At 40.4% G+C, this 25,203-nt stretch overlaps 1 protein-coding gene and 2 non-coding genes across 12 annotated transcripts in view; 2 read left to right on the forward strand and 1 right to left on the reverse strand.

The window, feature by feature from the left end:
• Positions 1-25,203, forward strand: part of FGGY (FGGY carbohydrate kinase domain containing) — a 483,924-nt gene that overhangs the window by 338,517 nt on the left and 120,204 nt on the right. For all 10 annotated transcript variants that reach the window (XM_043461161.1, XM_043461164.1, XM_043461163.1 and 7 more), the window contains one exon: positions 13,410-13,471. In XM_043461161.1, coding sequence (XP_043317096.1) covers positions 13,410-13,471 — 62 coding nt within the window. The remainder of the gene's footprint in view (positions 1-13,409; positions 13,472-25,203) is intronic.
• TRNAC-ACA lies at positions 4,635-4,706 on the forward strand. The gene has a single exon. It is a non-coding gene; the product is annotated as a tRNA-Cys (tRNA).
• TRNAE-UUC lies at positions 6,704-6,776 on the reverse strand. The gene has a single exon. It is a non-coding gene; the product is annotated as a tRNA-Glu (tRNA).

Consider the following 25,203-nt stretch of genomic DNA (forward strand, 5'->3'; position numbering starts at 1 on the left):
GCAGGCACTGAATAAAAGAGACTAGGACAGATTCCTGAGCTGCCCCTGTGGTGCACTGGCTTTCCGGGACACTAGGGCTTGGTGGGAGTTAGCAGTGAATTGCTTGAAGTCAGAATTTAGCTTTATAAACTTGAGCCACAGGGTTATGTGAGCTGCTGTTTGCTCTTGGAGTTTAGGATTTGTTTCATCATGAGTGCCTATCTGCTTGCTCCTTTATCACCAATGCCCCTCAGCCTGGGGCTAGCCTCAGGGGCTCAGCCAGTCCTCCATAACTGGGTGTGTACAGAGTACATCATGCAAAATGTTGGGCTGGATGAATCACAAGCTGGAATCAAGATTGCCCAGAGAAATATCAACAACCTCAGATATGCAGATGATACCACTATAATGGCAGAAAGTGAAGAGGAACATCATCAAGAGCTTTTTGGTGAGGGTGAAAGAGGAGAGTGAAAAGGGTGACTTGTAATTCAGCATTTAAAAAGCTATGATTTTGGCATCTGGTCTCATCACTTCATGGCAAATAGAAGGGGAAAAAGTGGAAGCAGTGACAGATTTGGTTTTCTTGGGTTCTGAAATCACTGTGGATGGTGACTGCAACCATGAGATTAAAAGAACCTTGCTCCTTGGAAGGAAAGCTAGAGCAAACCTAGATAGCATATTAAAAAGCAGAGACATCACTTTTCCTAACAAAGGTCCATGTAGTCAAAGCTATGGTTTTCCAGCTGTCATGTACAGAAGTGAGAGTTGGGCCATAAAGAAGGCTCAGTGCCAAAGAACTGATGCTTTCAAATTATGGTGATGGAGAAGATTCTTGAGAGTCCCTTGGACATCATGGAGATCAAATCAGTCGATCCTAAAGGAAATCAACCATGAATATTCATTGGAAGTGTCAGGGGAGTATGTAATTTCCTCAGATCTGTCTTGTCACAACAAAAATTTGAAGCAATAGACCAGCATTACAGCCCTCGGACAGACCAGTGTTACAGTTCTCAGATGGACCAGTGTTACCGCTCTGTGTTACAACTCAGTTTTATTTAGAAAATAAAGGAAAATACATCCTCGAGGCCTGAGGGCATGCTGACCCAAAAGACTCGAAGAGAAGAGAGAGAGAGAGAGAGAGAGAGACCCCTGGCCCTTTGGCTTCTCTTTTTACATGTTTTTTCTCCTCCCCCGGGCCTGCCCTATGTATATTGGTCTAGCCAGGAGTGCTGTTTGTTCTACCTAAGGTTCTCACTCCAGTCCTCAGACCTTCCTTTGTTCTATTTTCACAGGCTTCTCCCTTCCTTGTCTTTTAGCCACCACCATTCTGGACTCCTTTTTCCTGTTTTAACTACCTAACAGAAGGATTTATACTGAAGCTGAAGTTTCAATACTTTGGCTACCCGAAGTGAAGAGCTGACACATTGGAAAAAACCCTGATGCTGGGAAATAGTGAAGGCAAATGGAGAAGGAGCAGCAGAGGATAAGGTGGTTAAGTAGCATCATTGACTCAATGGACATGAATTTGGGCAAACTGCAAGAGATAGTGGAGGACAGAGGAGCCTGGTGCACTGCAGTCCATGGGGTCACAAAGAGTCAGACAGGACTTAGCCACTGAACACCAACAACATGAAGGGCTTAACGTGTACACAGCTTACAGAGATCCAGCTTACAGAGATAGTGATGTCACTACCTGTGACTTCATTTAGTCAGTTTCCTTCCTATTACAGAGATTTCTGGAGGGGTTACTCTGGGCTAGGCAAGGACATGGTCACATGATTCCTGTCCTCCGGTAGCTTATCATCTAATGGGAAAGTTGGATACTGAACTGGTAATTATAATTTATTGTAGCACGTAAAAGTAAATTGCACTACCCCTACAGCCAACTGGAAGAATCTGTTCTATGCTAAGCACATTCAGGCCCTCATGAAGATTCAGGATTTTATCTGATCTTCACAGCATGTCTGTGTGGTCAGTTTTATAAGTTTAACAAGTGACTAAATAGGCTCAGAACAGTGAGGTAACTTGATCAAGGTCTAACAGCTATAGGTGGGGAGAACCTTGATTCAAACCCAAGTCAGCTACTGGAAGCCCCAGATCTTTCCAGAACTGGACTTGACTTTTGTAGAGCTGCCTTTCTGAATTTTTTCTTACAGTTCTCTTGTACACTTCCTTGAGAAACAATTATTTTATCAGTGTAACTTTTCAAGTGCATTAAAGCACATACAGTTGGTAGACTTAGTGAGGTCAAGAAAGAGAAAAGTGTGTGAATCAGTGTTGGCAGGATCTAGGTATATAGAGATAGGTGTGTTTCATGCCAAGGATCTCACATTAGCTAATTGGAACAACTTCACAGATACAAAGACCAACTCTGCATAAACAGATGCTTCCCTGTTCCCTCCTCCTGCCCAGGCCTTTACTTTTTTTTTTTTTTTTTAACATCCCCCTGGATCCTGCTCAGCTTCCTAATTACCTTCTCACTTCTAATCTTTCCCCCTTTAACCCTTATGTATTAGTTTGGGCTGCTATTAAAAAAAAAGTTCCATAGACCAGGTGGCTTATAAGCAGCAGAAATTTATTTCTCATAGTTCTGGACACTGGAAGCCCAAGATCAAGGTAGCAGCATGGTTGGGGTCTGGTGAGGGCCCCCTTCTAGGTTGCAGAAGGCTGTCTTTTCCTTGCATCTTCTCCTGGTAGAAAAGGAGAACTGTGGCTTCTTCAGATATTTATAAGGGCACTAATCCCATTCATCAGGCCTCTACCCTCATGACCTAACTGCCTCCCAGAGGCCTCACCTCCCAATACCATGACATTGGTGGTTAAGATTAAAAGTATGAATTGGGGGGCGGGGGTAGGGGGAGACATTTAGTCACATCACCATCTCTAACGATTGCAGCTAAAACAATCTTTCTAAAGCATAGAGATGACCCTGTTACTCTTGTTAGCTCTCTACTTATCTGTAAGGTCTAAACTTGAGTGATGTTTATCTTGAGCACTAAACTTGAGCACTGTTCTGAGTGAGAAAAAGGCAATAAGTAAAACAACCCCTTCTGCCCCTCCTCTGAAAATCTGTCCCTTTTCAAGCTTACATTCTAACAACAGGAGACAGATAATACACAATAAAAATGATAAGTAAGTTTTATTTTACAATATAAGTTGTAAAACTAATAGAGGAATTCAACTTGTGAGTTGACTTTGCAGTTTTAAATACGGTGGTCAGGATAGGCCTCATTGAAGTGACATCTAACAAATATGGTTTGGAAGGGAGTTATCCATTTGGCGGTTCGATAGCTGGGTTGGGAAGATACCCTGGAGAAGGGAAAGGCTACTCACTCCAGTATTCTGGCCTAGAGAATTCCATGGACTATATAGTCCATGGGGTCGCAAAGAGTCAGACACGACTGAGCGACTTTCACTTTCACTTAGCCATTTGGAAACCTGGGAGAAGAACATATCAGGCCAAGGGAAAACCCGTGCAAAGCTCCTGAGGGGGTTGCTTACCTGAGAATAATATAGGAATAGCAAGAAGGCCACAGGAATGGGGCAGAGTGAACCACAATGAAAATTGTAGGGGATACAGTCAGAGAGGTAATAGAGGCTGTATTTTGGACACTGTAAGGATTTTGGCTTTTATTCTGTAAAATGGGAAGTCATTGAAGAATGATGAACACAGGAGAGATATGCCATGACTTAGGTCTTTAAAGTATCATTCTGGCTGCCGCCTGCTATGTTGGGAATAAACTGTGGATGGGAGTAGGGGAAGTGGAAGCAGGAAGACCAGAAAGAAGCTCTTGGAGTAGACCAAATGCGAGGCGAGAATGATGGCAGTGGGCTTAGTGAAAAGTGCCCAGATTTGGGATATGTTTTGAAGATACAAGCAAAAGGATTACCTGCTGGATTGAACGTGAAGTGTGCAGAAAAGAGAAAGGAGAGGGGTTTTGAAGGATAACATTTCTATGGACGGAGACAGTGGATTAAATACCAAGGAGGTAGAGGGCAGAAGGAGTCAAGGATTACTCCATTTTCTGACTATAATAAGTGATAAACTCACTGTGATCCTCCATTGTTTATCTTCATCTTGGTAACGTACACCATCATTTATATACTTATTAAAGCCAGAAAATTAGGATTCGTACTTACCTCCCTCTTTTCCCTCTCTGTCCACATCCAATTCATCAGAAAACCTTCTTGTTTCTGACTCCAAAATGTATATCACCAATCTAGCTGTTTTTCTTTACCTTTATTCCCAGTACCACTGGCCAAACTACCATTGTCTGTGTTCTGGATTACAGCATGTAATTAGGTCTTGCTTTCCTGTTTTGTTTTATAACCTCTGATTTTTCTTCAAGTGTTTAAGCTATCAACATTTAATGTAAAGATGAATATACTCAGATTTAGTCTTCCGTTTTACTCTGTTTTCTGTGGTCACTTTTGTTTTCTTGCTTTCTCCATCTCTCGTTTTTGTCTTTTATTAGATTGAATATTTTCCAATTTTGAAAATTTCCCATGTGTCTATTCCTCTTCAGTTTCTACCTGGTTTGGTAACTTTCTAATATCTTCAGAGAATTGTTCGATGTAATTTGATAAGCATTTATAATTGTTATATTGTTATTTATAATTGTTTGCATAATAAGAGCTATCTAGTCATCTGAACTTCCCTGGTGGCTCAGATGGTAAAGCGTCTGCCTACAATGCGGGAGACCCAGGTTCAATCCCTGGGTTGGGAGGATCTCCTAGAGAAGGAAATGGGAACCCACTCCAGTATTCTTGCCTGGAAAAGCCCATAGATGGAGGACCCTGGTAGGCTATAGTCCATGGGGTCGCAAAGAGTCAGACACGACTGAGTGATTTCACTTCACTTCACTTCAGTCATCTTAAGAAGTAGAACTAAATGATATCTTTTAAAACAAACAAGATTACATCTCTTCCCTGATTAAAACCCTTCTGTTAGCCATCTGCATGTCATCTGTATGGTCTTCTTTGGAAAAATGCCTATTTAGGTCTTCTGCCCATTTTTTGATTGGGTTGTTTATTTATATTGGGTTGTATGGGCTATTTGTATATTTTAGATACAATCCCTTGTTGATCTCATCATTTGCGAATATTTTTTCCCATTCTGTAAGTTGTCTCTTCATTTTGTTGATGGTTTCCTTTGCTGTGCAGAAGCTTTTCCGTTTGATTAGGTCCTATTATTTAGTTTTGCTTTAATTTATTGTGGTTTGAGAGACTTATCTAAGAAAATATATTGCTACAATTTATGTCAAAGAATGGCTATGTTCTCTTCGAGAATTTTTATGGTGTCATGTCTTACATTTAGGTTTTTAGACCATTTCAAGTTTATTTTTGTTTATGGTGTGGGGGAGTGGTCTAATTTCATTGTGGTCAGAATGCCTATCATCAAAAAATCTACAAATAATAAATGATAGAAGGGGTATGGAGAAAAGGGAACTCTCCTACACTGTTGGTGGGAGTGTAACTTGGTGCCGTCACTATGGAAAACAATATGGAAGTTTCTTAAAAAGCTAAAGATAGAGCTACCATGTGAAAAGAAAAAGAAAATTCTAATTCAGAAAGATACATGCACCCCAGTGCTCATAGCACCACTGTTTATAATTGCTAAGACATGGAAACCACCCACATGCCCATCAACAGATGATTGGATTAAGAAGAAGTGGTATGTATGTACAATGGAATATTACTCAGCCACAAATATAATGCAGTACCGCCATTTGCAGCAATATGGAGGAACCTAGAAAATATTATACTAAGTGAAGTAAGTCAAAAGAGAAAAACAAATACTAATCCTGTCACTTGTATATAGAATCTAAAAAAATAACACAAATGAATCTGTATACAAAATAGAAACAGACTCATAGATAGAGAAGACAAATTTATTGCTAGCAAGGTAGGGAGAGGATAAATTAGCAATATGGGATTGACAGATAAAAACTACTATATAAAATAGATAAGCATCAAAGATACACCGTACAGCACAGGAAACTGTATCCAATGTCGTATAATAAATTTATAGTAATAGTGTTAGTAGCTCAGTCCTGTCTGACTCTTAGACCCCCATGGACTGTAGCCTGCCGGGCTCCTCTGTCCGTGGGATTCTCCAGGCACCAATACTGGAGTGGGTTGCCATTCCCTTCTCCAGAGGATCTCCTCAACTCGGGGACCAAACTCAGGTCTCCTACATTGCAGACAGATTCTTTACCATCTAAGTTACAGGGGAGTCCTGTATATATAATAACCTATAGGGGGATATAATTAGAAAAAATAACTGAGTCACTTTGCAGTATACCTGAAACTAACACAATACTGTAAATCAGTTATACTTCAATTAAAAAAAAAAATAAAGCTTTCTATGTCCTCTGATTGTACTTAGAGTAAAATCTAAAGCCTTTGAGATGGCCTGCTTGATCTGCCCCACTTCCTACCTCTTTATCCTCATTTCACACAACTTTTCTGCTTCTTTGCTCTTTTGGACGCCTATCAATTCCTAGGACATGTGAAGCTCTTTCCTACTATAGAATCTTTGCATTTATCATTCTCTGTACTGAGAATTATTGGTTCTTATTTCTTGTTCATATCTTTGCTTAAATTTCACCTTCAGATCTCTCCGTCTTTACTGAATCCTCTATCTGAAATCAGTGCTCTTTTTTTTTTTTTTTTCTCTCTCTCTTTAATTTTTGGCCTGTCTGCACAGCTTGCAGGATTTTAGTTCCCCAACCAGGGATTGAACCTGGGGCCACAGCAGTGAAAGTGCCAAGTCCTAACCCCTGAACCACCAGGAAACTCCCCAAACCAGTGTTTTTTGTTACAGTGACTTATCTATTTCCTTCAAAGAACTAATCACAATCTTTAATTATTGTATATATTTGTTGACGCTATACCTCAATATAATATAATCTCCATGTGAAAAAGAAAATCTGCATGTGAACAGAAAGAATCCCCTGTGGTTATTGACTATGACCAAAACAGAGTGAGTGTGTGTGTGTGTGTCTATGTGGGTGTGTGTGTATGTGGGTGTGTGTGTTAGTCACTCAGTCTTGCCCAACTATTTACAACCCCATGGGTTGCCCACCAGGGTTCTCCATCCATGGGATTTTCCAGGCAAGAATCCTGGAGTGGGTTGCCATTTCCTTCTCCAGAGGATCTTTCTGACCCCGGGATTGAACCCAGGTCTCTTGCATTGCAGGCAGACTCTTTACCATCTGAGCCACAAGGGAAACCCTAATATTCATTGAATCTATAAAAAACCTTATCAGGCTAGACTATATTCACATATTGGGATGCCCATTTTCCCTTCATTGGGAGAACTTTGTAAGGGCAGTGACTTATATTTATCTTTGTATCCTGAGTTACTAGAATGATGCCTTGCACAAAGTAGATATATATCACATTAGTTTCATGAATAGGTAAAACTAACAAACTATAAAAATGAACAAAGCTACCGATTTTGATGATGAATGAAACTGACTGAACTAGCCCTACATTAAATCACAATTGATCTACTTGAAAGAGAAATTGTCCTTTGAAGAGCTAAAGTTGTTAAAAAAAACCAAAAAACACATAGTTTATATTTTCTTTCAGGAATGTTTGTTGTTCCTAGGAGCTGTTCAGTGTTGAAACTCACAATCAATTTTTTTTTTTTTAAGTGGGCTTTCTTCTTTCATTAGATTTTCATGAGAATTTCAAAGCTGGGAGAAATCAAGCAAAACGTTTTTGCTTTGAGCTAATATTAGTTAAATAAAGAGTTGAAATAGTGGACTCCTTTGATGCCTCAGTGGTAAAGAGTCCATTTGCGAATGCAGAAAACATGGGTCCCAGATCAGGCATCCCTGACCTGGGAAGATCTTAAATTCTGCAGAGCAACTAAGCCCGTGTGCCACAGCTATTGACCCTGTGCTCCAGAGCCCAGGAGCCCCAACTACTGAAGCCCGCAAGCCCTAGAGCCCGTGCTCCACAACAAGAAAAGCCTCCGTAGTGAGAAGCCTTCCCACTGCAACTAGAGAGCAGCCTCTGCTCACCACAGATAGACAAAGTTCCACACAGCAATGAAGACCCAGCACAGCCAAAACTAAATAAGTAAGTAAATAAATAAATAATCTTTTTTAAAGAGGGTTGAAATAGCTTAGATGAAAAAGTGACATTACAGGTAAATACAAATGGAAAAAAGACAGTTGTCCCAAGTGATGACCCTAAGCCTAATTGATTCCTATCTGTAAAGAAGGAAAAAGACAGTCTCAAGAGTAACACATAAAGCTGTTTTTAATAGAGAAAAGCCCATCATGCAATAAGACAGCTTTGTCTTAGCAAAAACAATTATGGAACCTAAAATTCTTACATTTTAAATTTGTCTTTTCCTTGCCTGTAAACTCTTTGCCAACAGTTTTGATATCTCAAATGGTGCAGTTCTCTATAATTTTACAAGCTCTTGCCTTTCTGTCATATTAACTTATTAAATGTTTTAGAGAGAGAATTAGAAATGGTCTTGTCCAAGGTCATGCCCTGAGCCAGAGCAGAGCTCAGATCTCACGAGTTCTTGACTATGCTCTCTCTGTGCCATATCAAGGGTCAAAAACTGCAGTGCTTAAAGGAGTTAGACAGATAGCGTAAATGAACAAACAGACCAGGCAAAGAGATATTTTTCACTTCTCCAGAGCAGTTTCTCTTTTCAGCTTACAGTACTCTTGGGCTGAATTCCATGTTCCTTCCTTTGACTGAGAGATAGGCATAGAGAAATAAATCTCTACTCCGAGTAAAGCATTAGTGCCATCATGATGATAAATTGAGTGGTGGCGTCTCTCACAAAGTGGAGGGTGCAGGCCTGTCTGAGGCGATCAGTCCCCACTCAGCTCCAGCTGACTCTTGCCATGGGGAATCTGGGTGACCCAGTGTTTTATATTCACTGCTTCTTCAATAGAAACCAAAATCTGGATTGAAAGCGACATCTCTCAATTCGAAAACATTGGCTCATTTTTAAAAACATTATATATCCCAAATAAAGTACATCTGTGGGCCAGATGTCACCTCATACTACACATGTATGATCTCTGTTTTCTATTGTATTGCATTTCTATTTTTCCTATATTCCACCTTTATAAGGAAATGCAAAAAAGAAACAAAAATTCTACTTGTGTATTGTTAGATGGCCTTTTTCCTCTTGATCCTGACCTGAAAGCCATCCTGAAGATGTGACTCCACCCAGCCAGTGTAAGCTTCCTACCTCTCCAAATAGTTCGTAGTCTTTTCTGCCTACTCCTACAGCTGCCGGCTCTCAGAGCTGAAATCTGAGAAGATGGAAGAAACAAGAAAAGAGTCATAGAGTTAGGGTAGTTCTGTCTATGTATTTCTATGGCAACCACTTGGCAAATATAGTTATTGTGGTAAAACTGGTTATTTCATTGGGAGACAAATAGCCACTAATGGGACTCTGTGATGTGCTATACTGTGCTAAATGCTAGAGGATAGAACATATATAAAAAGATCAACCCTTGGAACAGGCACTCCAGGGTTTTGAAATGAGTGCTCAATTATTCGACAGACCGGCGGCCCCTGGTTTGTTAATCAGGGTGGGCCTTTACCATCAGATACTGTGGAAAAATGAAACTGCAGCTGACCTTTTAAATCCTGTTCTTCCAGCTATTTTTACTGTTTGGGTGGTACCTCCTTCTTTTTAATAATAGGTGTTATGATCTGAAAAACCGTCTCTACATCACTCACCACAACCTTGCCTGCAAAGCAAATTTTACTATCCACATTGTAGAGGTCCAAGAGAAGAGGCTTTGTGAGGTCAAGTAACTTAGATAGCAGAGGATATAAGTATAGACCATGAGTTTGAACCTAAGCCTTTTCCCGAGTCCCATGTTTCAGCTGCTGTTTTAAAATATAGATTTTATTATTATTCAGGTTTGACGAAGCCTGCACTGCGTGCATGCGCATGCTCAATCACTTCAGTTGGTCTTTGTAACTCTGTTGTAGCTGGCCAGTTTCCTCTGCTCATGGGATTCTCCAGGCAAGAACCCTGGCGTGGATTGCCATGACCTCCTCCAGGGGATCTTCCCATCCCAGGGATCAAACCCACATCTCTTATGTCTCCTGCAGGTGGGTTCTTTACCACTAGTGCCACCTGGAAAGCCCTGGAAGCCCACAGATCAGGAGACAATTAACTTTTAAAAGGATAACTTGTTATTCCCGGTTCTCAGAAAGACAGGGCTGGCCACACCATGCCAGGCCACACAGCAAGTGCTAGGGTTGTCCCGAGTTGTCTGGTTCCTGACTCTGGGGTGATTACAGCAGGAACATAGTGGCCCATAGAGGGGTTGGTGAGGAGGTGGGCTCTGGATCAGTTACTTTGCATATGAAAGACAATGCTCACAGGCCAATGAGTCCTTCACTATCCCTGGGAATTGGCTAACAATGGAAGGAACAGTCTCTCCAGGGTTACCAGGGCCCCAGATCCCAAAGCATCATAAATACAGAAAATAAGAAGATGTGATTACAATGACCACATTTCCTTTACTTAGACCCAAAAGTCCAAAGCATCTTTTCACTCTGATTTTCTTATATTCTGTAACGATTCAGTCACTAAGTTTGGTGGCTCAGACAGTAAAGCATCTGCCTGCAATGTGGGAGACCTGGGTTCGATCCCTGGGTCGGGAAGATCAACTGGAGAAGGAAATAGCAACCCACTCCAATACTCTTGCCTAGAAAATCCCATGGACGGAGGAGCCTGGTAGGTTACAGTCCATGAGGTTGCAAAGCAACATGACTAAGCAACTTCACTTTCTTTCAAGTTTGTTTTATTTCATTCAAAATGTATCTTGTTCATCCATTCGAGATGTCAGGCATTATTGCAGGCACTGAAGAATGGGAAATTACAAGGCTTTTGATTTAAAAGAGCTCAGAGGGTAAGGTAAGAGATAGACATATAAACTAATAATTGAGAAGAACTTGATTAACTTGATAAATGCTACAATAGAGCAAAGGCAGGGAATATTCATGCCTTGTATTCCCAACGTCAGCCTCTGAATCCTGTCTGTGTTTCCTACCCATTGTGCCTTCCCTGCTAGGTTAATTTTCCTTAACTTGTCATTATTTTGCTCCACAAATCAAGATAATTTCCTACAGCCTATAATTCAGTAAAACTATAGTCACTTATCTGACTTTGAAGAACCACTGGCAGTCCACACCCTCCTCATGTACCCGTATTTTCACCACTTCATTTATTCTCTAATTTAGTATACAGTTACTCTCTGACCATGAGTGCCCCACACAGACAGATACAAATATAAAGGGTGGTAAGTGTTCCCAAGAAGTACGTGGTATTCTGTGAGCATGTGGCCCATTATGGTTCATACGTCCCACCTTTATTCAGTGGATATTTATTGAGCATCTGTAATGCCAGTCTTGAGACTAGACCAATCTCCTGCTGTCTATACCAGATTTGTCTTTCCATCTTCATATCTCTGCTCATCACAGCCTACTTTCTGGCATCCCTTGCCTGCAGCCCTTTACTCCTCCAAACTGCTTGTCCTTTACTTCTTTCCTTTTGCTACTATGCATTATATGTGTTTCTTTTTTCCACTCTATCCCAGAACCTAGTCATAGTACCTGGTGAGGTAGACAGTTGGCAAATGCCAAATAACTGCATTCATGCATGTGGTTCACATGCTAGGCTCTGTGGTTCCTCCGAGAAGCTCATCTAAATCCCCTTTCTCTGACCTCCTAAAGCACTTCCCATAGAAATTAGCATCAAATCAAGTAATGGCTTTAATTATCCATTATTGATGCCAGTGGGTTCATTGTGATGTTCCTACTAGATTGCAAACTCTTTAAGGCTCAGATTGTGCCTCATTACAGTAACCGAAAATTGGACCTTCAGGAAGTAAACATTCAAAACCTGAATGACTTTCTTTCCATTGAAATGACCACTTGCTTTGGTGTTATTTTAAAACATTTTTGCAGCTCAACACAAATAGAATTTAACACCTTATACCTAGAAGTTCAGGAGACAATGTGACATAGTGCTGAAGACCAGAGACTTTAAATAGAGAGACCTAGGTTTGAAACCTAAATCTGCCACTTATTCCCTATGCCCCTAGGCAAGATACTTAATCTCTTCTAGTTTTTTCACCTCCATGGTGAATAATAGTATCTTCTTCACAGAAGTGTTGTAAGGATAAATGAGATAATGTATGTAAAAATGCATAGCTTAGTATTGGTATATAGTAAAGGAGTCAACAAATTTTAAGTGGTATCATTTATACTGTTTTTGGCATTGTGGTAAGCACACTCTGTGTCCTAGAAACCCTGTTTTAAAAGAATACTAGATGGGGAAAGGGGGAGAGGAGCTTACTGAGGCTCAGAGCAGTAAAATGACTTGCACAAAGTCACACAACTAGTTTCTATCGGAGCCAGAACCCCAGACCCAGCCTCGGCAACTCCAGAACAAAGCTTCTTTCTCTTTACACAGTCCTGACTCTCCAGAGGCATGCTCAGAGAAACTATCTCCATGAGGCCACAGTAACTGGTCTGTTCGTAGTTTGAATGAAAATAAATAGGTCAGCATGGTTGTTTTGGAGACTCATGTAAACACTGAGAAAATACACAGATTAGGTTCAGGAACTCAAGCCGAGCGTTGGGTGTGTTTTAGCAAGCAGAGTCACAGCATGGGGAAACACATCCCTTCCTGATACTTAGCACATATTATTTTGTTTAGAGCCACCAAGTGGATTAAGGAATAAATCCTAGGCATGGAATTTCAAATGAGAAGACCATTGTCCACAGAGCTCAGGCTTTTCTGTCCTTGGAAAGCTCTGTCCCACTTTCCCACAGGATAACTTCTCTGTCAGGAGAGGTTCTCTTGACAGCTCTGGGGCAACTCTTTGGTGCTTTTTTAAGCTCAGACTCCCTCCTCACAGTCTCTTTCACTCAGCTTTTCCATTAGTAAGATGCAGAGAGTAATTCAAGGTCTGGCATTGCCCTGGGGTGATAGCATGGGGTAACAGGAGGAGGGGCAGATAATGTAACCCAGAGGTCAGTGTTTTTCATACCCGAGTCCCCCTCCCCAATCCCAAACACTTACCCTGAGTTATTTGAGTTATGGCTCCTTCTCACCCTCTGTCAGACCTCACTCTTAGATCTGACACTACCTGCTGCTACCAGTTCAGCCTTGGGAGTTTCATTTCCTACTGTTCTTCTCTTTAAACTTCTTTGTTTTATAAATCCAAGAAGCCAGCAGTTAGTTAAACAAAGCTAGATTTCTGAAAGAGCTGAGACACTCTTGCTGAGTTAGCTTTTTAGCATTCTTGGCTCCTCTGTAGACAAGGAATTGAAAGAAACAGACATTTTAATATATCTTTGTCTGGCTTAAACATAAACTAGAGAAGCTATAAAACTGACCCCTCTCTCTTGTGTTTCAGATAGACCACGTGGTGCAGGGCCACGCTGCCTTCCCTGAACTCCAAGCCAAGGCCACAGCCAGGTAATGGCTCGCTCTGTTCCCTACAGATTTCCCCGCCCAGCTGCACTGTGGCGCTGACTTTAGGCGGCTGCATGATTTTCAGATTCTGTGAGCAATGAAAATGCCTGGCAGTTCTTGGTTATAAGATAGTCATCTGGATGATTCAGAACATACATGTATTCATTTTCAAAACAGCCTACGATAACTCACAAAGAACCTAGACATCCCCATAAAATATTCTAGTGACCATGGTTGAGATGCTCTGATGTAGAAGAGGGTGTGTGGATTTTGGAGTCAGAGCTTCTTGGATTCAAACACTTTTTCTGCTTCTTAACAGTGTAACCTTGGGTAAGTTATTCGATCTCTCTAAGCCTGTCTTTTTGTCTATGAAACAGGATAGCAACTGATAGGAGTGGTTTCTAGAATATATTGTTAAGGGAAGAAAGCAGAGTATAAAGGAGTTTTGCAGTATACTCTTTTTTATGTAGAAAGAAGGTGATATAAGAAAATATATGTGTATCTACTCATTTATGCAAAAGAAGTATAGGAAAGTTAAATCAGAAACTAATGAAGTTATTAACTATAGCGGGGTGTGGGTAGGAATGCGATGGAAATAATGGGGAAATGGGAACAGGGTAGTAGGAGGGAACAGCACTTCTTGGAGTATGCCTTCTTATGTAGCTCTGACTCTCAGAATCATGATGATGCTTCATGTCCCTCTGAAAATAAATAATAGATAGATGGATGGGGGATGGATGGATGGATAGATAGATACTTGGATAGATGTGTGTGATGGGGGTGAAATGCAAATAGTAAAAAAAAGGAAAGAAAAGGAACCTATTGTATTAATAATAACATGATCACACTAACAGGGATTTGAGAAAGAAAAAAACTAACCTAAGTAACTCTGAGAAAGAATATTTTGAGAGTATGCTGTATGGCTAAAGATAAAAACAACTACATAAATAATGTACTGTTATTAATGAGTTTGTTTTTTATAGTATCAGTTAGCTATTCTGAAAATCCTTTATGTATATACTATAGTTGAGCAGAAAAATAGATTTTTTTTTTGCAGATGATGGGAGCCAGGTTTCCCATAGATAAGAAAAAGAGAAAGTTAGAATGAACAGTATGATAATGGATGGAAATCAGAGGTATCAGTATCAACTTGTGGCTTTTTAGTTTATATACTGCTGGATCTAGGTAGAAATAAAATATAGATACATATATTCATGTGTGAGTGGGTGTGACATATTTATTTGTTCTCTAGTGATCTCTGCTGAGATGGCTTAGAAGTAATGGCACCTTCATAGCAATGTGTACACCTAGCACTCATGGTTGCCAAAGAGGAAAGTTGGGGAAGGATTAAATTAGGAGTTTGGGATTAGTAGATACAAACTACTATATATATATAGTATATTATATATATATTAAAAAAAAACAAGGTGCTTCTATAGCATAGGGAACTTCTTTCAATATCCTGTAATAAGCCATAATGGAAAGGAATGTGTGTATATGTGTAACTGAATCACTCTGCTGTATGTGTGAAACTAACACAACATTTTAAATCAACTGTATTACAAGTAAATAAATAAAATTAGTGAGTGAGAGTCTGATACAAAGCAAGGTATTCAAACAGGGGCTCTGTAACAACCTAGAGGAGTAGGATGGGGAGAAAGATGGGAGGGAGGTTAAAAAGGAAAGAGACATATGTATATCCGTGGCTGATTCATGTTGAGGTTTGACAGAAAACAACAAAAGTCTGTAAAGCAATTATCCTTCAATAAAAAAATAAATAAATTTTTTTAAAAAGCAGGGTATTTACATAGTCCCATAGTATTTCACTGTAAGATACTTACTAAAATAAAAGATAAACAGTGAAGAAATCTTAACTTCACAGTGGAGAAATTTGGCAGGCAATACCTTACCCAAGTGATCAAGACTAACAATACTGGCAATGAGATACATCAGCAACATGGACCTCATTTTATGATGCACTGAGAAGAATACAGCATCATTTTTGTAATGTTTAACCGAAAATGCATCACCTCAGTGTAAACATGAGGAAACATTATGCAAACCCAAATTGAGGGACATTCTACAAAATTATTAGCAAACATGCCTCAAAGACTATGAAATTTAAGGAATTACTAGAGAACTGTCCCAGATTTGAAGAGACTAAGATGCTCCTGCATCTGGAAACAATATATGATCATGGGTTGGTTTTGATCTTAGCCAGAAAAAGGCCATTAGTGGGAAAAAACTGTCAACATTCAAATAAGTATAGAGATTAGTAATACTATAGTATTTGTGTTAATTTCTTCGATGATGAGTATAAGGGAAGTCTGCATACTGTTTTTGCAATTTTTCTATAAATCTAAAATAATTTTTTAAAAAGTTTGAAGAATAGTTATCAAATTAATTTCATGATATTAATGCTAGTTGTTGGGCTTTTTAACAAAATAAGGTATTTTATAATATTATCAGAGAAGTTCCATTAGTGTAGCTAGTACCTGGCAAAAGGGAGAAAGTCTAAGGTGAAGGTTATTATCATAGATTCTGGAGCCAAATTGCCTGTCTCAGCTTCGGCCCTTAGGATCTTGTCACCCTCCCAACTTATTTAACCTCATTGTGCCTTCATACTTCACTCTACAGGAAAATAACAGTAAGCACCTCATTAGGTTGTTGAGAAGATTAAATGAATTTGAATAGTGTCTGGGATACAACGACAGTTGCTGAGCTGTAATAGGTATTCAGTAAATGATAGAGATAGTGATAAAAGGTGTTGTAGTCACTTGTATTAGACATTTCCTTTCCACCAAGGGACATGCAATCATGGCAAGGCACACCTGCACAGCGCAGAAGGAAGTGCATACTGACTGGAATATAAACACCGTGTTGTCAGGGTATAGAGGGGGTTTGACCCTGACCAAGAGTCTCAAAGTCTTCGTATGTTTTTCCCTTCTAGGAGTTTCTAGTACAAGGTCATTACCATTGTACCAGAGGGATCACACCACTTAACCAATAATTAGCATTTTAGTTGGCTTAGAGTCCACATAACCTAGAGGAGGGATGCCTAACCTCAGATCATCAGTGAACCACTAATTGTGTGCAAAGTTTTGTTGATTACATATTTATGTGTATATTTCTGGAAAGAGAGGCCATAGCTTTTATCAGATTCTCGAGGAGTTCCAGCATTTATAAACCTCTAACCCACAGAAAAGAGTGCAAATACAGAATTCCAAGATCTGGATTCAAATCCCAGCTCTCACATGCATTGTTGTGTGAACCTTAGTTTCCTTAACTGACATAGGATAGAGAGCCCAGTAGAGAGGAGAGAGCCAGCTATGGGTAACTCCAAGAATTTGAGTATTTGGAAAGATTTCATAAACTGTACAATGACAATGACAACCACCACTACCACAACTTCTACTGCTATTACAAATGATCATAAAAGAGGAGGATTTTTTTTTGGAGGGGATCATTCTAGGGTTAAGCAGCAGTTGTCCATCATCTATCACCTGCCTACCTTCTCAGGGAGTAGCAAGAACACTGGACTGGGAATCAGAGGTCTTGGCTTCTTGTACCGATTCTGCCATAAATCTCTTGATGACTCAGTTTCCTCACCCATAAAATTACAATAATACCACCCTGCTTAACTCATTTTCCAATTATTATAAGGATGAAAATAGACCATGGGAACGCCAGTCTCTGAAGACCTTAAAGCTCAACACAAACCTAAGGGAGAGTTTAGACTTTGCCATGAAATCCTCAAAATTTCCAGAACTTTCTTCTGTAGCTGAACCTCATGTAAGTAGTTTCGACTGAAAATAGGAAGAAGGAATTTATGGGTTAGCATGCAAACTCAGAGAAAGCACAGCATAGGGTGGACCAGAAGCATTAATTTATAGAATTCACTCTTAAAGTCAGGCTCTACTTAAATCCCACATCCCTTCACGTGCCAACTGACTTCATCCGCCTTTCTTACTACCTCCCTGTATTTTTCCTTCTCTTTAGAGCTAAGCTGCCCCAAAGCATTGCCTGTACTCCTGGTCAGTTTCCTCATTCCACCCTTGCCCACTCAAGTTTGAATGCTGTCATCAGCCCCTGAAACATTTACTATTCCAGTTTTCAGCAAACTCAGGATGCCTTCCAGCCCCTTTCCTTGAGCTTCCAGCTGCATGCGGCACCAGTGATCACTCCTCTCTTTCCAATACTCTCTTCTCTTGGTTGTCTAGAATGTCATCCTCACCCAGTTTTGCTTCTGTATGTCTGACTCTTTCTTAATCTCCTTTTCAAGCTCATGATCCTCTTCTTGATCACTGACATCAGAGTTCATCACAGCTACATTCTTGGAGCTATTCTGTCTTTGTGGTCTTTTTCCATAACCCCATCTACATCCTTGGCTTCATTTAATTCTATATTTTATCTCCAGCTCATATATTTAGTAGGAATTCAGTGTTGATTCTCTTCCCTTCTAGTTTCCTTCTATTATCTTGCAAAGGAAAATGTGTCTCTATTTATCAGATCTATAAATAGACTGTATCAGGACTATAGCACTCAATATACTTCAAATCTTAGAACCAAATAAGAATAGTTGTTATTATGTGAAGTTGGTTATTTGGAAGGGACAACAAATCCCTTGGAATGAAAAACTGTATGCCTCTTTTGGTGTGACTTGGGGCTCTCTGAAAACAGCAATGCAGGTCACCCCTATCTCAGAGCTTAGCATCAACAAATCCTATTTGAAACCATAGAGACAAATGTTGATAAACAGACTTAATATTTTATACTCTCTATTTACTGTACTCCTTCTAGAGTTCATCCTGAAGAGGACTATTTTATGAGCTTTTGAAGTGAGTAAACAGGAACTAGATGTACCCATGCATGTAAATGACAACCAAAGTCTCTTCCTGTGTGGGGCCAAATATCCGAATATTTTACTTCTTTGCCAGAGATCACCTTCCATTGATTATAACTTCAGCTCTTTTCCTCTAGACTGCCTATTATTTTCTTACTTCTCTTAAAGACTCTTTACCAGTGTTTCAGAATGAGGTTATAATGATAGCAGGATTTGGTGGGAAGATAATAATCCACAAGTGCTGGATTCAAGGTTGGCAGCAGAGCCAAGGTTAAAATCTGGGTCCTCTGACTGTCTGCTAAGTGTCTTATGAACACTTATGGTATAACAGTGAACAAAGAAATAAAGAAGTCCCTGTTTTCGTGGAAATTATGGTCATGCACATACACATACATATATATATATGTATGTGCGTATCTGTAGAGAGAGACAGAGCACATACTCCAGGAATTTGTCATCATTCTAAAGAAAAAAATAGAGATGAGTAAGGAGACATAGAATGAGAGGTGTTGAGGTGATGGATGGGAGCTATTTCAGGTGGGGAAGCCATCCTTCATTAGGTTGCACTCAGAGAGGACTCTAAATAAAGAGAGGGAACAAGCCATGATTATGCAAAGAAGATCCCTTTGGATGAAAGGAACAGCAAGTCCCATGGCCTGGAGGCAAAAGCCAGCTTGGCAAACTCAGTAGACATTTTAAAGGTCACTATGGCTGGACCAAAGTGGAAGAGAATGGGGGACAGAAGAGAGCTGAAATTTAGCCAAGGGCCAAGCCATGTGGGTCATTGTAGAAAGCTATGAGACCACTGGACTTTATTAAAGACTTTTGGTTAAAAGGATGACTTTGGGTGCTCTATAGAGAATAAACTAGACCATTGGTGGGAAGAGGGGTCAGTGGAATCCAGGGATCCTGACCTCAGCAGGCTGATAATCTCCTGGAGGAGGAGGACTGGAGACGGAAGCCCAGCCCATTCTGAGCTACTTTTGCAGCTCTCTCTGCAGGCAGTGGTGTGCTTTTGTTCACTTCCAGCCTCTCAGAGGTGCAAGGTTCTGCTAATTCCCATCCTCTTGCCCAGTCTGTCTTTCTTTTATCCCACTTCCCCTGGAGTTTCTTGTTATTCCTTTGAGGACAATCAATTTTTCTTGATCTGATTTCTTCTTCAAACCTCTTTTGTTTCTGTGATTCCCATAATCCCGCTGAGGATCACTTTTAAAATGTACTGGTCCCCCATATGCCAAATCTCAGGGTATATCTAAATCTTTCCATTAAAATCTGTATAAATTCCCCCTGAAGAAAGAAAGACCAAGAACATTTTCTTAAGAATTTGCAATGTGCCTAGCACTGTGCTTAGTGATAATTTTATATATATATATATTTATATTTATATACATAATCTCATTTAATTCTCAATGAGGAAATGAGTATTATAGGGACTCCACTTGTAAACATTGTCCTCACTGTCCATTCTTGTGTTCCCTTGGCCTGTATGGATTCTTCAACCCCGGTCCCTCATTCCAACAACTGGGACCATCAGTCTATCAACAAGTATTTACTTAGGCTCCCCTGAGCTCTGGCAATCATAGAGCCAGGGTGATGATATTAACACCTTTTATCCCCTAGGGTGTGCCAGGATAATTGGTAAATTCTTGATGTCTCTTGGATGAGAAATGTTTTTTTAAATAGACATAAGCTGGATATTACAATGTCTCTCTTTGGCTTCTGTTCTTCAGGCAAGTATAAGAAAGTGCTCATTAGGGTGCTAAGAAGACTGAGGGCTATGCTGACTTAGGAAATCAATTCTTTCTTTTCTCCCTCTCAGCAGATTCACTGCTGCCCAACGTGGTGCCTGGCACATGAGTGGAAGCAGGGGGGTGGATGTCACGAGATGATTATTCCTTTTCTCTGCCCTCTTCTGTGGGATGCATCCATATGCCTGGAAGGCTGTGTCCACGTGACTGCAGAAATCTACTCTTTGGCAGCCCTGTGCTACAATGAGATGGAGAGGTTAAAAAATAACCTCTAATATTCCATGTAGGATCAATATTTACACTTCCCAACCCTGGGATCAAACCTGCATCTCCTTTGTCTCCTGCATTGCCGGTGAATTCTTTACCTGCTGAGCCACTTGGGGAAGCCCAAGTTATTTATATATAAACTGAATCACTTTGCTGTATACCAAGAACTAACACAGCACTGTAAACCAACTACAAAACTTCAATTAAAAATAAAAAGAGTCTTGAACAGTGATTACCATAGGCAGGTAAAGGAGGCAAGGAAGAGAATTCTAGGAGAGAAGGACAATAGGCAAACATTCAGAGGTTAAGACCTGCATACTTTGAGAAGTCAGAAGTAGTTTAGTGTCACTGGAGTATGATGTATGCAGGGGTGAGGAGGGAGGAGGAATGGAAACCACATCTGTAGTATGGAACAGTGTGACGAGGACTAAATAAGGAAGAACATCTGTGTCAAACAAGGAAGTTTATGCTTTATCTTGAGGGCAATGGGAAGGAGCCACTAAAAGTTTTAGGTAGGTGTGGAGTCATAATCAGAGTTGCATTTTCAATGAACCACCCAGGAAGGAGTGCAGAAAACCCAGTTGGAGGGGGCAAAATTTCAATAGGGGAGATAAGCTGAGGCCAAAGCTCTAATCTGGGCATTTAAGGAGGCATGCATAAGGAATGGCAGTTGCACAAGAGAAAAGTATGCTGGTTAGAGGAATATTTAAAATAATAAATTGACAGATTCCGGTGAAAATTTAAATTTGGAAACTGAGGGAGAAAGAGAAGTCAAATATGATACCCACTCTGATTCTGCCCCTACTATGATTGAGCAACCACTTAAGTGAGCTTTTTGTTGTTGTTTAGTTGCTAAGTCTTGTCCAGCTCTTTTGTGACCCCAGGGACTGTAGCCACTAGGCTCCTCTGTCCATGGGATTTCCCAGGCAAGAATACTGGAGTTGGTTGCCATTTCCTTCTCCAGGGGATCTTCCTTGCCTAGGGATCCAACCCATGTCTCCTATGTTGCAGGCAGATTCTTTACCACTGAGCCGCCAGGGAAGTTAAGTGAGCTTGGCTTTGGTCAAGCCAAGGAGCATAGAAAGAAGATTGCGTATGTCAGAAAAGATGATGTGTGTCCTAATAGGTATCTTTAGTTGAGGTCGCTTTGGGCTTCCAGGGAGAAGCATTTGATGGGTGCTTGAATATTTGACATGGAACTCATCACAGAGAAAGAAGCTGGAGATAAGGGCGTATATTTGGAAGTCTTCAGCGCTAGATAGTTAACTGGAGCTGTGAAAGCAAGATGGACTCATCCAAGGGTAGAGAAAGAATGAGAAGAGGACCATGGACTGGACTCTGGGAGTCTTCATATACTTAGGGACAAACAGAGGAAGAGAACCAGCTGGAGAGGAGATAGGAAACCAAACGAGAATTGTGGCCTGGAAACAAGGGGATCAAAACAAATGAGTAAGGAATGGTCATGCGGTACAAACTGCAAAAGACAGTTCAAGTGAAATAAAGGTAAATCATGGCCCATTGGAGATAGCGACAAAGAGGGGACTGATCTTTATGGTGGGACCCATCTTAGTAGAATGGGGTGGGGTAAGGGAGAGGGGAAGTGCAAGCAGAATACCTTTTGCAGTGGGCCAAAAAGGAGGAACTAGAAAGAGTGTGGAAGCTTCTTTTCCAAGACTTTCTCTTTGTCCTGGAAAGGGCACAAATTCTTCAGTTACACCATGTGTTCTGATTTGGGATTTGAAAGTGTGGTAACCATACTTTAGGGCAGCCTGTGAATCCAAAGAGTTAAGTGATTTATGGAGAAGGAAAGGAGACATTCCAGGGGTGCTGTCTGCATTGAAGATTGTGAGCCATAAAGTCTGAAAAAAAAATCTTCCCTGACTCTTATATTTGTAAAAAACTAGAAATGAATGTCCTGTGATAGAAACAAGAGGGAACTATTTATCGATCGTCTGTCATTTTATAGTACTCAGGACTCCATATTTAATCTTCAGAACAGCCTATAAGGTAAAAGTATTGGCCCTGATGGCAAAAAAGTAAACCGGGCTTGGAGAGGTTTATTGTGTCTGGTCAGCCACCTGGCACACAGTGAAGTCGCTTTGTGATTGTTGAAACTGTATTTTCTTCATACGCACCAGGACTAGGAGAGCAAGGATTTCTCTCTCTAAGAGAGGACATATGAGCCTGAAATTTTCATGAGAAAGAGGGAGACAGATCCACTAGGAACAGTTAATATATGATTCCCAAGCTGAAAGAGGGCAGACCACCATTTGGGAAAGAATTGATAAAACATACAAACTGAAACAAAGTCAGAACCAAAAAAGGCACCATGCAAGGTTAAAGTTATGTGAATAATGATGTGCATTTGTTATTTTAATGTTTTCCAAGTGCATTTCATTTTGAATGATATACTCAGCACACGTGGTAAGGGATAATTGAAAAAATGTGCAGGAGAATGGCTGCATTCAAAGAATAAACATACAGCTGCGAGGAGGTTAGGAGTCAAAGGGGTCAGCATATGCCCCATCCCCCAGGGATCTCATTAGTGCATGAGTGACCATATATGTAGAGGCTAAATGAATCTCACTGTTTGCAAAGACCCACAGTAAATGAGACAATGACGAATCAATAGTAATTAGGCCAATAGATTCTTATTGACCCAGATGTCTGAAACCAAATGCCCTGCTCTGAGATTCCTTGAGAGACAAAAGATTTATAGACATGTGCTTTTTTTTTTTTAAATCCCTTTACTCTAAGTGCAGTGATGTTTTTCTGAAGCTACAATTAATGCAGACTCTTGACTTCTAGGTGGAAAGAATGTTCTTATGGCCATTGTTGACCAGATGATTCTGTTGGACCAGGAGCAGAGAAGCTGGGAGATGTAAAAGCAGGGTACATTCGTATTCCCCCCAGATGTGTGGTTCTGGCCTTGTCTTCTATGAAGACCTCAGAGGACCCTTGCCTAACACTATCATGCATGCACTGTACTCAGTCACTTTAGTCATGTCCAACTGTATAGACTGTTGCAACCCTGTAGATTGTAGCCCGCCAGGCTCCTCTGTCCATGGGATTCTCCAGACAAGAATACTGGAGTGGATTGCCATGCCCTTTTCCAGGGGATCTTCCCAACCGAGGGATTGAGACTGAGTCTCCCACATCTCCTACATTTCAGGAAGATTCTTTACCACTAAGCCGCCAGGGAAGCCCAACACTATTATAGAATCATTCTAAAACAGAGCTTAAACTTGGGGCTTTGACAAATAATCCCTGGCCAGAGATACAGAAAGCACATGGCTTCAGAATCACAGAGAGAGTTTAAGTTTGAACTTGGTCACATGTCTTCACTCCTTACACATTCCCTCTGTAAGGGGTGTTGCCGGTACCTGGCTCATTGGGTTGTGGTTGAAGGCCAGAGGAAGGAGGAGCAGCAGTTAATGTTGCTCTGGTTAGTAAGCCTTTTCCCAGCAAGATCTTCATCTTCTGATAGAGGTTCAAAGATTTTTCCAAATGGGAATGAGATGTCAGGTCAAGGACCAAAGAGAGTGCCTGGTAAGGATGACTGCCCGCACCTCCACCCAGGACACATCTCACAAACACACACACACACACACACACTCTCTCACATACACATGCAAGTACTTATATAGATTACTTTTGTTTTTCTGTATTTTCTATCTTGGAGTTCTACATAAAATTTATATACTGTAAGAGTTTGAAAACCACCACTTGTTTGTTTATTTCTTTATACCTAGTGTAAAAAATTTTCAGGAATTTCATAGGATCCAAAAAGACATTCAGTTTTGCAAAACTAGAACTAGGAACCGCTGAGCTGTATTCCTAAAGCATTTTAAATGTAAATAATAAATATGTTAGGTATCTTATGTATCAGCATCCCTTGGTCATTGATCTCCTATACTTTTTTTACTTGCCATTATTCAAGCTGTGTTTTTATACTTTAAAGCTATGGTTCCAAGGGCAACAGTGGGTGGTGGCATGGGATACTAGTCCACTTTCTTCTAGAATTGTGAGTTCAAGAGAAGGAAGCACTTTAAAGAGAGGACAGCTAACCAACTTTAATCTTTGTGTCATGCAATGGGTTTCACCCAGTAAGGTGAAATTTCCCACTCATTATATGTATGGGAAACTGAAGTTCAGAGAGGTTAAGTCACTGGCTTATGTCACCCAGTGAGAACAGGTAGAGCCAGGGTCTCTATCCAGGACAGTCTTGGATACAGATCCTGGTTCTGCCTGCCCTAAGCCCATCCTCCCGAGCCCAACCTCTTTGGCTCTCTCTCAAGTAAATAGAATGAGACAATGAAAGGTCATCTGCCTCTTTCATTCTACATATAAAGAAACTAACTCTTCAAAAGAACAAGAACTAATGCATTGTCATTAGGTAGGTTGGGGTTGGAAATCAAGTCTCCCAGCTGTTGATCCCAACTGCATCCAGCCCATCCTATCACTGCTTTCAGCAAACTCCCATCCTGAGTCCAGGAACTTACATTTTTCTCCATATGTCAAATTATTATTGTTACAATTAGTAATACTGATTTTTAAAAATCCTTTACATATGTCCAGCACTGTACAGTTTGCAGAATCATGTATCTTCACCTGCATAGTCTCCTTTGATCTTCACAATAATCCTATGAGGTCAGTTGGGCAGGAATTATAATGGCTTTTTTTACAGATGCCAAGAGAGTGATTCAGAAAGTTTGAATAACTTTTTCATGGTTACATACCTACTATGGAGAAAAGCCATTCTTGGATCTGGTCTTTTGCGTCCAGACCTTTCCACCTTCCACCAGGACATGTTTCCTGTCCTTGGTGAGAGCACAGTGTGATCTGAGAGTGTGGTTTGCTGATGTCTGTAAGTTGGG

This window comes from Cervus canadensis, chromosome 2 (genome assembly GCF_019320065.1).
Source record: "Cervus canadensis isolate Bull #8, Minnesota chromosome 2, ASM1932006v1, whole genome shotgun sequence".
Taxonomy (NCBI): Eukaryota; Metazoa; Chordata; class Mammalia; order Artiodactyla; family Cervidae; genus Cervus; species Cervus canadensis.